Source organism: Poecilia latipinna, unplaced genomic scaffold, assembly GCF_001443285.1.
Source record: "Poecilia latipinna isolate Pla-1442-1.1 unplaced genomic scaffold, P_latipinna-1.0 Scaffold643, whole genome shotgun sequence".
NCBI classification, from domain to species: domain Eukaryota; kingdom Metazoa; phylum Chordata; class Actinopteri; order Cyprinodontiformes; family Poeciliidae; genus Poecilia; species Poecilia latipinna.
This window is the reverse complement of record NW_015113259.1, coordinates 27,907-40,308: the sequence shown is the minus strand read 5'-3', so window position 1 is coordinate 40,308 and position 12,402 is coordinate 27,907. Positions and strand designations below refer to the sequence as shown.

The following is a 12,402-nucleotide window of genomic DNA, read 5'->3' as shown; positions in this document are numbered from 1 at the left end:
CTACCATTGAGCTAAATCGATTTTATCAATGAATCAAATCTCTGGTCTTTGAAGGTTAAATTTTTTGTAAATCTAGATTTTTTTTTTCCCCACCATTGCACTCGTTGGGTTTCCATAGTTCAGAGCAGCCATCTTGTTTGACAGGCATCTTTTAGAGCCTCTGTTTATTTGGACTTTGAATTCAGATCAACTTTATGAGGACTTTTAAGGATTTTTTTTAGAATAAAGTCAAAATAATATGAAAGTCGTAATATGTGGAGAATTAAGAAGTAGAGAACTCCAACATGAAAAAAGCAACAATTCTCCAATGTTTTTTCTTCTTAAAAGAGATTTTTTTTTTCTATCGTAATTTTAAGACTTTCACCTGGTAAAATTGTGTCTTTATTCTGTTAATATTATGAATTTATTCTCGTAATTAAAACAAAAGATATTTTAGCCTGACCCTCTTATCCCATCATACAACTCAAAGAAGGGATGATTGAAATAAAAGCCACTTTTTGAAAATATTTTCATTTTCAGAGCAAAAAATAAAATAAAATCAGAACTGGTTGAAAAAAAGCAGAGATTTTATTTATAATTTACCCTCATCTTGATCTCCCTCCACATTCTCTCCAACTTTACTCATATTCTGAGAAAAAGTCTTGGATTCAGGTAGAAGCAGTCGTCGCATTTGTTGACACCCAAACTTGTGAATGATTAACAGGCTTAAGTCTTGTCATGTGTTGAGCAGAGTTTCTCTGGGTCTAGAGAGAGAACAGAACCACATCCCACTTCCCTGACCTTTCACCTCTGAGCAATATTTCTGCATGGGGCTTTTCTGTGGCTGCTGAATAGACTTTGGGGGCACATCAGAGCTTTTCTGGCCCTTTGGGTCAGATTTATTTTCTGTGTTTTGTTTGAAAGAGGAGCGGGGGCTCTGGCCAGTGTGCTGGACATCTGACCATCTGTGGCCAAAGGGGTCAGCCAGCTGGTCAGCAGCTAACTTGTAAATCAGGAAGCTCTGTGATTGTAGGAGATCAGGAAGGCACAGTAAATCACAGCTGGTGTTAAATATAGCTGAAAATCATTAACAAGAGTCATAATGTACTTAAGAGGCTGTAGAAAACTAGCAGTATCTCAATATGTTAAGTTTTATACCAATGTAATTATGCTTTCTGGATATTTTTCTTACTGTAAAATGCATTTTAAATGTAGTAACTGGCTAAATAAATAACAGAGATGTAGCTGAAATGAAGAGAATAGTTGTTTTGTTCCTGTTTGTTAAAAGACTCTTGCAGTGTTGTGTGTTAAAAAGAAGAAAGCTGTTCTGTGGAGGCTGATTTATCACGTGTTTTATGGCTGCTTTGAGCAGTTTTGCTTGAGGAGCACGGAGATCAAAGAGTCTCATTGTGTTTGGCTTTCAGAGCCACAAAGAGGGTTTATTAGCCAGGACCTAAAGGAAATGCATCCCTTGGCCAAATGAGTTGTTGCCCAAACAATAGGCAGGTCTGAGAACTCCCTCTCTGAGCTGCAGCCCTTAGTACAACCAGATGTAAATGTAAGATATGCAATGTTGTAAGGTTAAAACATAATCTAATGTATGTTATTTTGGTTGAGTACGACAAAACGTGGATGCGCTTTTGCATTAAATTGGCTAAATAAATGGGGAAAAAGGCTGAAAAATTGGAAAGTTGCACATTATTTTTAAAGTAACAGAAAATCTAGAGGGTTGTCATCGATTTCACGCAATAAAATTACTTAAAAACCACACACACACCTGTGGTCATCCCACATCCTCTAATTATCTAAACATTTAACTTATACAAAATAAACAGCAAGACGCTTTTCTTTGAAATAAAAAATGTCCCTCTGAAATGTTCTTCCATATTTCCTTAAAATGTTTTTTATTTATGAAGACATCCAGGTGATTAGTGCAATGTGCTTTCCATGAAATTAACCTAACTCGTGTAGATTTTACGCCCAATACAAGTAAATTGAACCAAACCTTTGAGCTAAGATTAATCTCCAAGATTATATTTCTCACTATAATAACATAAAAACAATTTCATACCGTTTAAGGCAGGTGAACCAAAAGTAAAATCGGTTAATGAATCTTAAAATCGAGGAGGTCTTAACCTGATAGCTGAGGTGATTTTTCCTGAAGAGATGAGGGCACATTTGGAAAACATTTCTTATGCAGCACTCCTAGCTAGATTTATATTTGACTAATTCCACTATAAACCACAGTGTGGACCTTGGTAACTTGAATCATGTGGCTTTGAAGCAGCGCAGGCTGCTGAGGCTTATTGAGGCTGATCTTTTACAGCAGGTGATCACTCCAAATTAAATCTCCCTGCTCTGTAAATGACTTTTCCTATAATCCACTTGGTGTAAAACACAGAGGCTGTGTCTTTTTTTTCTGCCAGCACCATTGATCCCTGAACTTTTAACTGTGGCAGTATTGGATTCTGCTGAGTCAGCAGCTACTAGACCGTTGTCCCCCCCCCAACTACCATTTACAGTTATCGCTTATGACAGTCCCGATGATTAAAAGCTCACCATGAGAGGCAGGCATGTGTTGGAGCGGTTCCAGCTGGGTATAAATGGCTCAGTGGTTTGACCCTTCCTCACATGTGTACGCTGCTTGGAGGCGCATTTACTGCCCAGGCCTAAATACCCGTCATACCTGTTGGCACCAATCGGCGCTGTGTGCACAAATGTAGATTTATGTCACGCCATGCTGCATCCCGTCTCACTCTGATAAAAAGTGTACAGAAACACTTGTAAGCGCACGAAAAGGCAGAATTTTAAAAGGTTGTGTGAGTACGTCAGCGTACGTCCGAGAGTTGATTTGTGTGAGTAAGTTCAATAGAGAGGAGGCGGCGGGGAGGATGATGGATGCCGTGGTGTGGGGGTTCATGCAGGACTTGACATTTATGGCCCCCGTTCAGGCCCGGCTTGCTGCGGCCTGGGGGGCTTTTTGCAACAGAACAAAACTTCAGGGGCCAGCAGGAATTAAGTTTCATCTGTAAAAGGAGGGAAAGAGAAAAGGGGCAACCGCAAAGGGATCAAACACAACAATATACAAATGTCTGAGCATCTTTAGTTCTGGCACCCAAAGCAAGCTCTGCAGACATTTAAGGAGTACATAGTAGAGGTGAGCATTTATCCTGTCGTTTATCATTTATCGTAATACATTTCTTATCATAAGAATTTTGATATATCGCTGCTTTAATAAATTCCAATTAATGACCTCTAGAACTGACCGTATTGTCAGCATTGTTATTTGTATTATTTTCTCTAATATTTGTTCAATGAGAGTATCAATAAATATGACTAAATGCAGTTACTGTGTGTAGCTTAGACAGTTTCTTATGAGACTGGTGTCTTAGCTAAGAGTATCATGAAATGTTTTACAAGAACAATATTGCCGTTTGTGTGCTATGATTGCTGTGTTATGCAGTCACAACAATGCAGGACCTAAAAAAGAAATAATAGTTCTTATTTACGATAAGGCTACAACAAAAGTTATTGCGATGGTTATCACAATACCACAAAATATCATAATAAAAATAAAGTCCATATCACCCACCAGTGGTACATACTATATAACAGGATATTTGAAATTGTATTTGCTTTATATATTTGTATTTATGCATTTGATTTAGTCAAAATTCAAATTAACATTAGCAGGTATATTTTTTGTGCTTTTTGTTGTTGTTGTTGTATTAGTGTTTTTAAATAAACCAGTGTTTAATAGGCTATTCTAGATTATATTGATGTAACTTTGTATTTGGTCGCATGGTAATGTTTTGGTTTTACACCAGGAAGCCAAAAAAACAGACCTATTGACTGAGTTGTCTCTTGTCAGGATGCTGCTACATCCCTTTTTAAGCAGCAATTTAATTCCCACTCTTTGTGAGATTCCCTGGTTTTCCACTCACTTCCTCTTCTGGACCTCCCCCCCTTTCAGAGTGAGATGTGTATCCCCTCCTTTTGCAGGATTTAGCTTGCCCAGATTCCATGTCAAAGGTCATGGCCCAGATGTCAAAGCTTCCCCCCTCTCAGAGCTCCTCTTGCGCATAATTACGGCAGGCCCATTGTATTTGTAGAGCTGGGAAGAGGTGCGCTTTAAATGCCTCCTCCTGTTAAGAGGTGGACACTGGGGTCTAGCCTTAAAAAAAAAAAAAAAAAAAAAGCTACTCTGGAAGTCAATACCGTTCAAAATCTCTGAGTTTAGCTTTAAGTGATGCTGTTTCTGCTCAATTTTGATTAATTTCAGCATTTAAAAACTCACAGGAACCATTCATCTCATTAATCCGCTGCTCTTTATTGTCTTTGCAACTAACTGTTGCAGAGCAGGACTCACCTCTCATCTCATATATCACTCCCACCTCCCTGAATTCTTCGGTTTTATCTCAGTCTGACCTGCTGGCCCTGCTGTGGCTTCAGTGAAACTCCTCAGGGCTGCATGGGGGGTGCAGGCAGCTCCGCTCCACCCCTAGCTAAACTTTTCAGCCTCCATGGAAACAAGCTCGTCCTCCTGTTGTCTTCTCCTTGTCTTATGTCCTCACTGCAACAGATAGGCATGTTTGTCTCCTACTAAACAGAAAATACTGTGAGGTCATGTGTCTTTTTATGTGTTTCTCAAAACTTGCCAACTAACTTTGTGAAATTAATAAATATTTTCCTAATCTTAAATGGGACCTACATTGCGAAATTCTAATTTTTTCCACTTTTTTGTTTTTGCTTCCATTTGGGTCTCAACTTCTTCTAAAAACAACCTGAGTGCTAAAAAAAACACCCAGCTGTTTTTCACAATAAGTTAATGTTTGTTTGGTATCTGTAAATTGAGCAGTTTCTAAAACTATTTCTATATGTTACTTAATTTTATTAATACTATTATTATGTAACAATGTCAAAAAAATCCCTGATTATTAAGCCGTTACCTAGCAACCCCACCCAAGCCCAGCCCTGTTACCTAGCAACCCGAGCGGAACTTAAGCACATTTGGTCAGCTGGTTTTACTGCTCTAGGCACTGTACAAATGAAAAGACAAGTGTTTTGTTGTTGACTAACTATTCAGAAACCACTTGTACAAACTAAAATCTAAGAATGATTTTGTGTAAAAAAAAAAAACATATATAACGATCATGGTTTGTAAAGCCCATAAATGTATCCTAACATGTTCCAGGGAGAACAACATGACCCCTTTAAAATGTGAAATCGTACACAGCATTTAAATCCTGGCCTGGTCATTGTTTGAGGAGTAAAAGGTTCATTTGGTCAGATGGCCAGTGGGTCTTCGTGGTCACGGAGGTCACAACTGCTGCTGACCGTCTGCAGCGCCCCCTCCCTGGGGATTCTGCCTCTCTGTTTGACCCCCAGATTCAGACCTCGAGTCGAAGTGGCCACTGACCGAGGCCAGAGAAAAGCCTTTGTCATTTGCTATCAAAAGACCCGAGCTGACAGGGTGATGGATAGTAGAGCTCCTCTGTTCTGCTGCCCTTTGTGGGGTTAAACTGACCAGAGGACTCCCATCACCAAGCATCTGCTCCACTGGGCCACCTCTTTCCCACCACACCAGAAAACCCCACCGACCTCACACAGTCCAGCTCTCTTTTAAACTTTTAACCCAATATTGAATGAGTTACACTCATTTAAACGTTGTAACTGTTTCTCAATTCAGACCCAAGAAGGAAGTATCATGTCAAGCTGCTGGCTTACAACGCTGTTGGAGACGGGTACCAAGCAGATCAGACCATCAGCACTCCTGGATGTGTCTGTAAGTCCAAACCTGGAAAACTTCCGACTTCCTTACTTCACTTTAGCTAAATTCAGTCTCAATCTCTGGTAGCTGTCCGAGATCGCCTCGTGCCGCCTCCACCGCCTCCTCACAACGTTCAGGCCCGGACCAACAGCTCCTCGGCCGTGTTTCTGTTCTGGGGCCGACCGGCCTTCACCTCCAGCCATGCACTGAACTACACCGTCCGCTGCAACCCAGTAGGACTGCAGAACGCCTCGCTGGTCCTCTACCTGCAAACGTAAGAACTGTCATGAAGATTAAACCAACTTTGAGGTTTTTTTATTATTTATTTTCAGGACTAAAATAATTGTTCACTAAAGAAATGCTATTTTACTGCATTTTGGGTAATAAAATTATTTTTGTTTACATGTTTTAATGTATTTTTAATATTGTGTAAAATAAGCCAAAGTGATTAATGAAAATTTTGCAAATATGATACATTTTTTATTCAGTTAATTGATTAATAATTAAAATAATTGGTAAAATAGTTGATTGCTAAAATAATTGTTAGTTGTAACCCTTTAACTTTCAGAAATAATTTTCCAAGACATCCAGCTACTGTTAGCTGTGTGATAATGTCTTTTAGTGCTTTTCTGATCACCATTTTGTGTAACGCAGCAGTAATTTGATGAACTTTTTGTCTGAATCTAGAGGAATTGTTTCACATTTTCAGCTTAAATCCTGAAGTATAAATGTGCTGTTTGTGTTCCTGCATCCTCTGCACAGCTCCACATCTCCATCTCCTGGACACTTTAAACAGGCTGGCCCAGCTTATAATCTGAATAAAATCAGTGGTGGCCTCATGGTGCCAGAAATAATTAATTTTACAGCTACAACTTGTCCTCTGTCTTTTAGCTCAAAGCCAGTTGAGCAAAGCGCTTCATTTAGTTGGTTTTATGTTGTTCTCTGACCTGTCATGTCTTCTCTCTGCAGAGGTGAACAGAGCCTTCTTGTGCGTGATCTCGAGCCGAACACCAAGTATGAATTTGCTGTGCGCCTTCATATCGACCAGCTCTCCAGCCCCTGGAGCCCTGTGGTCTATCAAAACACTTTCCCTGAAGGTAAGTTTGAAACTTAGCCATTATTTGAAGCTAAAATTGCTCATCTAATGGTACCGGTGCACATTTTGAGTTTGTTCTTTCCTCCATTATCTCTCAGTTCCAACATTACCTCCTTCCAACATCAAAGTGACGCTGATTGAAGAAGACACGGCGCTCGTTTCGTGGAAACTCCCAGATGAACCAAATGTGGCCGTAACGCACTACACTATACTGTATGCCTCACGAAATGCCTGGATTGCTGGTGAATGGCAAGTCCTGCAAAGAGAAGGTGAGGAGGACAACAAATGGAGAAAGTATTCACAGCTCTTCAGCTGTTCACAGACACAAACCTCAGTTGGGTTTTTTATGTAATTGGACACAAAATAGCACATAAGTGCAAAGGAATGCACTGTTTTCAACATTTTCTTTTCTGTAGAAACACGTTTTGCTGCAGTTGAATCTTCAGACATTTGTAGTTTGTCTCCAAACTAGATTTAAACATTTGTGAAATAGCTCAAATGCTGTCACACCTGATCAGGTGTGTCTGTGAACATCACCTTTCAAGTTCTGATTTTAAGTTGGTTTGATGTCTGGACTTTGACTGGACCATTTGATCTAAACAGTACCAATTCAGCTCTGGCTGGATGTTTAGGGTTTGTTGTCCTGCTGGAAGATAAATGCAAACCACATTTAAAAGATATGAATGAATATTTTGTAAGTATGGATACACAGTAGATAGAATAACTAATTCTGTCTCTGTTTTTACCTCAGAAAGAGGGAGGAAATGATCATTCGGATTAATCATGATGAATCCATTATTGAACTATTTATCAATTAATTTAGTTATCGGTAACTAGAGTGCACAGATTTGAAATAAAGGATATTTGCTGAGAAAGATAACCTATTCAGAACAGTAATTAGGCCAAGACTGAACAAATATAAACATTTTACATTTGTGATAAAAACATCTTTGTAAAATAAATTCACCCAATCTTTATCTGGTTTAAATTCACTAAAGGAAGGCTGTGCTATTGCATTTTAAGCAATCATTTTTTTATTTTCTTCTTTAAAACAGGAATTGAATTGTTGGTTTATTTCTGATCTTTTTATGTAATTCTAAATTGCATAAAAAAGGTTAAAGTGGTTGTTTTATCTGATTGCCAGAATAATCGATTACAAAAATAGTCATTAGTTGCAGCCCAGCTCAGAAATATTCAGACTTTCTGTTAACATCTAAAAAACAGCTGTTATATCTGATTAAAAAGAAAATGTTTGCTCTTTTTAACCTTAATTGGTTTTTACTATTTTAATTAAAATTCACCTGATAACTGATTTATTTATTTTTTTCGATAGACATCCTTCCAGAACATAAAAACCTTAAAGTCACACATTGCTGCTCCATGTACAGAGGAATAATTTAAGTGTCACAGTTTAGTAATATAAACCTGCTGTCTGGTGTGTGATGCAGTAGAGCTTCTCTTAAAGCGTAGATGACCCCAGGAAACACACAAGCTGAGCTCATAGCAACCCCCTCTGCCATTGGCCAAGAGGTCAGAAGTGAAGTGGTTCACAAAGCCTCCTTCCTCCCCCATCCACCTCCCAGAAGCCCCTGCAGGGACCCTGGTGGTGAGCAGGCAGGGCGGTACCAGGTTAGGGAATGTGGGCGGCCCTGATGCCCCCTGACCTCCAGGTTTTACCCTCAGATGGTCGTCTAGTGAGGATTCACTTTGGCTGCATCGCAGCATCAAACTCTACACTGGTTCGCTTAACACAAACAGAAACGTTATAGTTGCAATTGAAAACAAAATTACTAATTTGCTTTTGTCATAGAGTGTTTTTGTTCTTAAAGCTGTTCTTTTAATTTCTATTGAACACAAGAAAAAGTGACTTTTTTAGATAAGTTTAATTTAATGACTTTATGTTATTCACTTAGACTGGCCTAATATTTCAAATTTAATATCAAAATTTAAATTTGGCACATGTTCTAATCCTTGAATGCATTTTGACAGCATTGAACAAGTGTCAGTTTTTTCAGTTTTCTCCTGTTTTTTTTTTTAATGACCAACATATAAAGTTAAATTGTGCTTAGACTAAACTCTCCTTATTTTCTCCCAGACAATTAATCAGATTAATCAATTACTGAAATAATTGTCAACCAATTAAATAATCAAGTAATCATTAGCTGGAGTATATTTTTTGCAATTTGCTAAAATAACAATACAATCAGAGCAGTAATTAAGCCAAAACTGTACAAAAATATATAAATTTAGCAATTATGTTGAGAAACTGTCATTGACTGTAAATATTTTCTACCTAAAACTCCTAAAGTGGCCGAGTTTTAGCTTCACCAAGTTCAAATTCTGCTAATTAATTTTGTGTTAAACATCTTCTACTAGCTGATTATTAGTAAACAATAAATAAGCCAATAGATTTAACATTAAGTCAAGCAGGACAGGGTGAGCTTTTCACATGTTGATGTTACAAGTATTTTTAAAGCTGCAGATGGATCTTTTGCTACAGTCGATCAAAGTATTTGGCAATAAAATGTTTTCAGATTTAAAAAAAGAAATTATATTATTTGTTTATTTGCATTTTCTTAAGTATTCCTAATATTGTATAAAAAATAAGATTAAGTGGTTGAATGAAAAATCTGCAGTATGAGTTTTTTTTTAATCGATTACTAAATGATTATTAGCTGCAGCCCTGTACTCTCACATGTAAATGAACAGGGCAAAAAAAGAAAACATCATTTTCAGCTGTTTATTCAGAAAGTGTTACATCTGACCACAGGAAGCATCACCATGGCGCTGCTGGAGAACCTGAGTCCAGGCCAGGTTTACTTGGTAAAAGTTTCAGCATCCAACAACATGGGCGACGGGCCGTTTTCTGACGTGGTGGAGCTGACGGTAAGAGCAGACCTCTCCTCTGGTCATGATGCCGGACTTTCCAGTGGCTCCACACACTCCACAGGTCAGTGAAAGCCACACGGCACACTCACAACGGCTGGTTTTTGAAAATGAGACCGGGTTTGTTACTTCACGTCGTGATCCACTGCAGGTTTTTCTAATGGCTTTTACCACCTGGACCAAAAGTCAATGACAGGGATCAGTGTGGGCGTCTGCATCGCTCTCACCTGCATCATCATCTGTGCTTTCATCATAGTCTGCAGGGGCAAAAACAGGTACGCAGCGTCTCTGAATGCTGGGGGCATTTATCTTCTCCATTTTTCCAGCTACTTAAAGCGTCACGCTTTCTGTTTGTTTTCTTTCAGGAAACTATCAGCTGTGAAAACGTACGGAGACGGGGAAAGCTCGTCTGCTGCAGCTGCAATACATGTAGGACCGGAGGGAGACGTGCAGATGGCCGAAGTGACCGTACCGATGATGAGTCGAGTTCATTTCATCGATGCAAAGGTAAATTAGTCTGCTGACCGACATCAGATGCATCAGAAGTTGTTTATAAAAATATTGCAATTCTTTCTATTATCATATGGGGAATTTTTTTTCTTTTGCGTTCCCTCGCAATTAAATTACCAAATACACCCCAGTCTTATTCTGTTTACAGTCACAAATATTGATTTACAATTAAAGAGCCTCAGAGAAAACGTGTTTGTGTATTCTTAACTCTTTGATGCAAAAACTGATTGAAAGTTGATTTATTCACTGCATGTTTATGTCTGTTTATGAAAGGTTGAGATAATCATTCAGACTACCAACAAAATAAAGAAACAATCAAAACTGATGGTTTTATTACCCCGTGAAAATAACTCAGAAATAGTGCAGATAGTTTGGATGTTTTTTTGTTTTTTTTCTTTCGTACCGAAAGTTTCTGTTTACATCTCAAAAGGGATGGAAAGAGATAAAAAGCCCATGTTTGGCCTGTTTGCTTTTGTATTTTGCACATAGGTTTGTGGTGCATTTCCTAAATAAAAAGATATAAAACTTCAGATATCTTACAAACAATATATTAACATACATGAAAAACCTTAAATAATAGAAAGACTTCCAGTATTCAATTGTGCCACACCAGCAAATTATTGCAAGGGAGCGGAAAGGAAAAACAAATCCTCCTTGTGCCTCATGGTTGCCGTATTATCAGGACTAATGTAACATTTAGATTAAAAATGTTTGTTTTTTTACTGAAGGGTGGAACCAGCCTGATCATAAATTCCAACGGCCCTGTTCAGCCCAGCCCAGATTTAAAGAAGAAGAAGAAGAAATGGTCTTTCTTTAGAAGTGCAGTGAAACAGGATAGGAAAATTGTGCAGGTAGGTTCAAGTTCTTCTCTTTAATTTGCATCAGTATTTGCAATTGCAACTATTGGACTCAAATAGTCCAAAACAGCCAAACATAACTTTATAGGGAGGGTTTCTCAAATTATGATTATTTTTGTAATCAATTAATCTGACAATTAATCAAATATATAATTATGCAGATTTTTCAAATAACCACTTATACAAAATTAGAAACACAATAAAATTTCTACAATTCAACTTTTTTAAATTAGGAAATAATTTTTTTATTGCATAAAACGCAATAATAAAGCATTCCTTTAGTGAATTTCAACTGGAAGAAACTAAAACTAGGACACTTCATGAGTTCTGATTAAAACATTCTTATAAAAAAGGTATTTTTATTGTTAAAAAAATAGTTTTTGCTTAAATACTGCTCTGAATATAGTTTTTTTTTTTTTTTTTTTTTTTTTTTTCAAATGATCAAGTCTGCATACTCCAGTTAATGTTTAATCATTAATTTGTTGTGATCAAATCATCATGATTAATCCAGTTAGTCATTTCAGCCCTAGTTTGTTGAACATGCTCCACAATTTAGTTTGAAAAACTCTAAGTCAGGATTATTTACAGTGTCTCTTTCACAATGTTTGACCAAACTTTCTCTGTGCCGCAGAACGAAAGAAACGGCACACTCTCTTACCTGCCTGGCGCCACCGTGTTGACCTACGAAGAGGAGCTTTCTCCAAACCACCCTGCCACTCTTCAGCACCTGCTGGGTCATCCTGGTGATGCAGAAGGCTCATCCAACAGCGAGGGCAGCCACGAAACGGGCGACTCAGGGCGCTTCTCTCATGACGACACGGAGCTGACCAACTCTGGTCCCAACAGCCGCCCGCCGTCTCTGACGGAGGACGACGGGGGAGACTTTGACCGTGGCGGGGAGCTGCTGGAGAAGAGTCCCGCTGACCTCAAGCTGAAGGAGTCTGTCGAAGCCAGCTGCAGTCATCAGGAAGCCCAGAGAAGTTCTCAGAGTGAACTCAGTGTGTAGCTGCGTCTGCGAGTTTGGATGTAGGTGTGAGTGTATTTCAGGAAGAAAGGGAGTGTAATTCAATCATACAGCAGGTGAAAAGTAGGTTTACATGTTTACGCCACATCTGGATTATTTGGTGATTATAAACTAAAAGAGTGCCGATAATTAGTTCACAAAAAGGTAACAAAATCAGCCTACTACCTGACTACATAGTAATTAATCAATAACTATATATATATATATATATATATATATATATATATATATATCGCTAAAGAGAGATATAAAATATAAATAGAAAAAATATAAGTGAGAA

At 38.2% G+C, this 12,402-nt stretch overlaps 1 protein-coding gene and 2 long non-coding RNA genes across 3 annotated transcripts in view; 1 reads left to right on the top strand and 2 right to left on the bottom strand.

The window, feature by feature from the left end:
* The window catches only part of prtga (protogenin homolog a (Gallus gallus)), a 34,702-nt gene extending 22,388 nt beyond the window's left edge, over positions 1 to 12,314 (top strand). Inside the window, exons 11-19 of the mRNA XM_015043644.1 lie at positions 5,669 to 5,764; positions 5,837 to 6,023; positions 6,719 to 6,846; positions 6,944 to 7,114; positions 9,616 to 9,795; positions 9,883 to 10,006; positions 10,097 to 10,238; positions 10,970 to 11,092; positions 11,730 to 12,314. Coding sequence (XP_014899130.1) covers positions 5,669 to 5,764; positions 5,837 to 6,023; positions 6,719 to 6,846; positions 6,944 to 7,114; positions 9,616 to 9,795; positions 9,883 to 10,006; positions 10,097 to 10,238; positions 10,970 to 11,092; positions 11,730 to 12,104 — 1,526 coding nt within the window. The 3' untranslated portion in view covers positions 12,105 to 12,314. The remainder of the gene's footprint in view (positions 1 to 5,668; positions 5,765 to 5,836; positions 6,024 to 6,718; positions 6,847 to 6,943; positions 7,115 to 9,615; positions 9,796 to 9,882; positions 10,007 to 10,096; positions 10,239 to 10,969; positions 11,093 to 11,729) is intronic.
* Positions 4,289 to 5,907, bottom strand: LOC106954279 (uncharacterized). The gene is made up of 2 exons (XR_001426334.1): positions 5,801 to 5,907; positions 4,289 to 4,552 (listed from the first exon to the last, which is right to left on the bottom strand). It is a non-coding gene; the product is annotated as an uncharacterized LOC106954279 (long non-coding RNA).
* LOC106954278 (uncharacterized) lies at positions 5,931 to 11,844 on the bottom strand. The gene is made up of 5 exons (XR_001426333.1): positions 11,757 to 11,844; positions 7,383 to 7,491; positions 6,956 to 7,101; positions 6,697 to 6,840; positions 5,931 to 6,015 (listed from the first exon to the last, which is right to left on the bottom strand). It is a non-coding gene; the product is annotated as an uncharacterized LOC106954278 (long non-coding RNA).
* Positions 12,315 to 12,402: the final 88 nt, after the last annotated feature.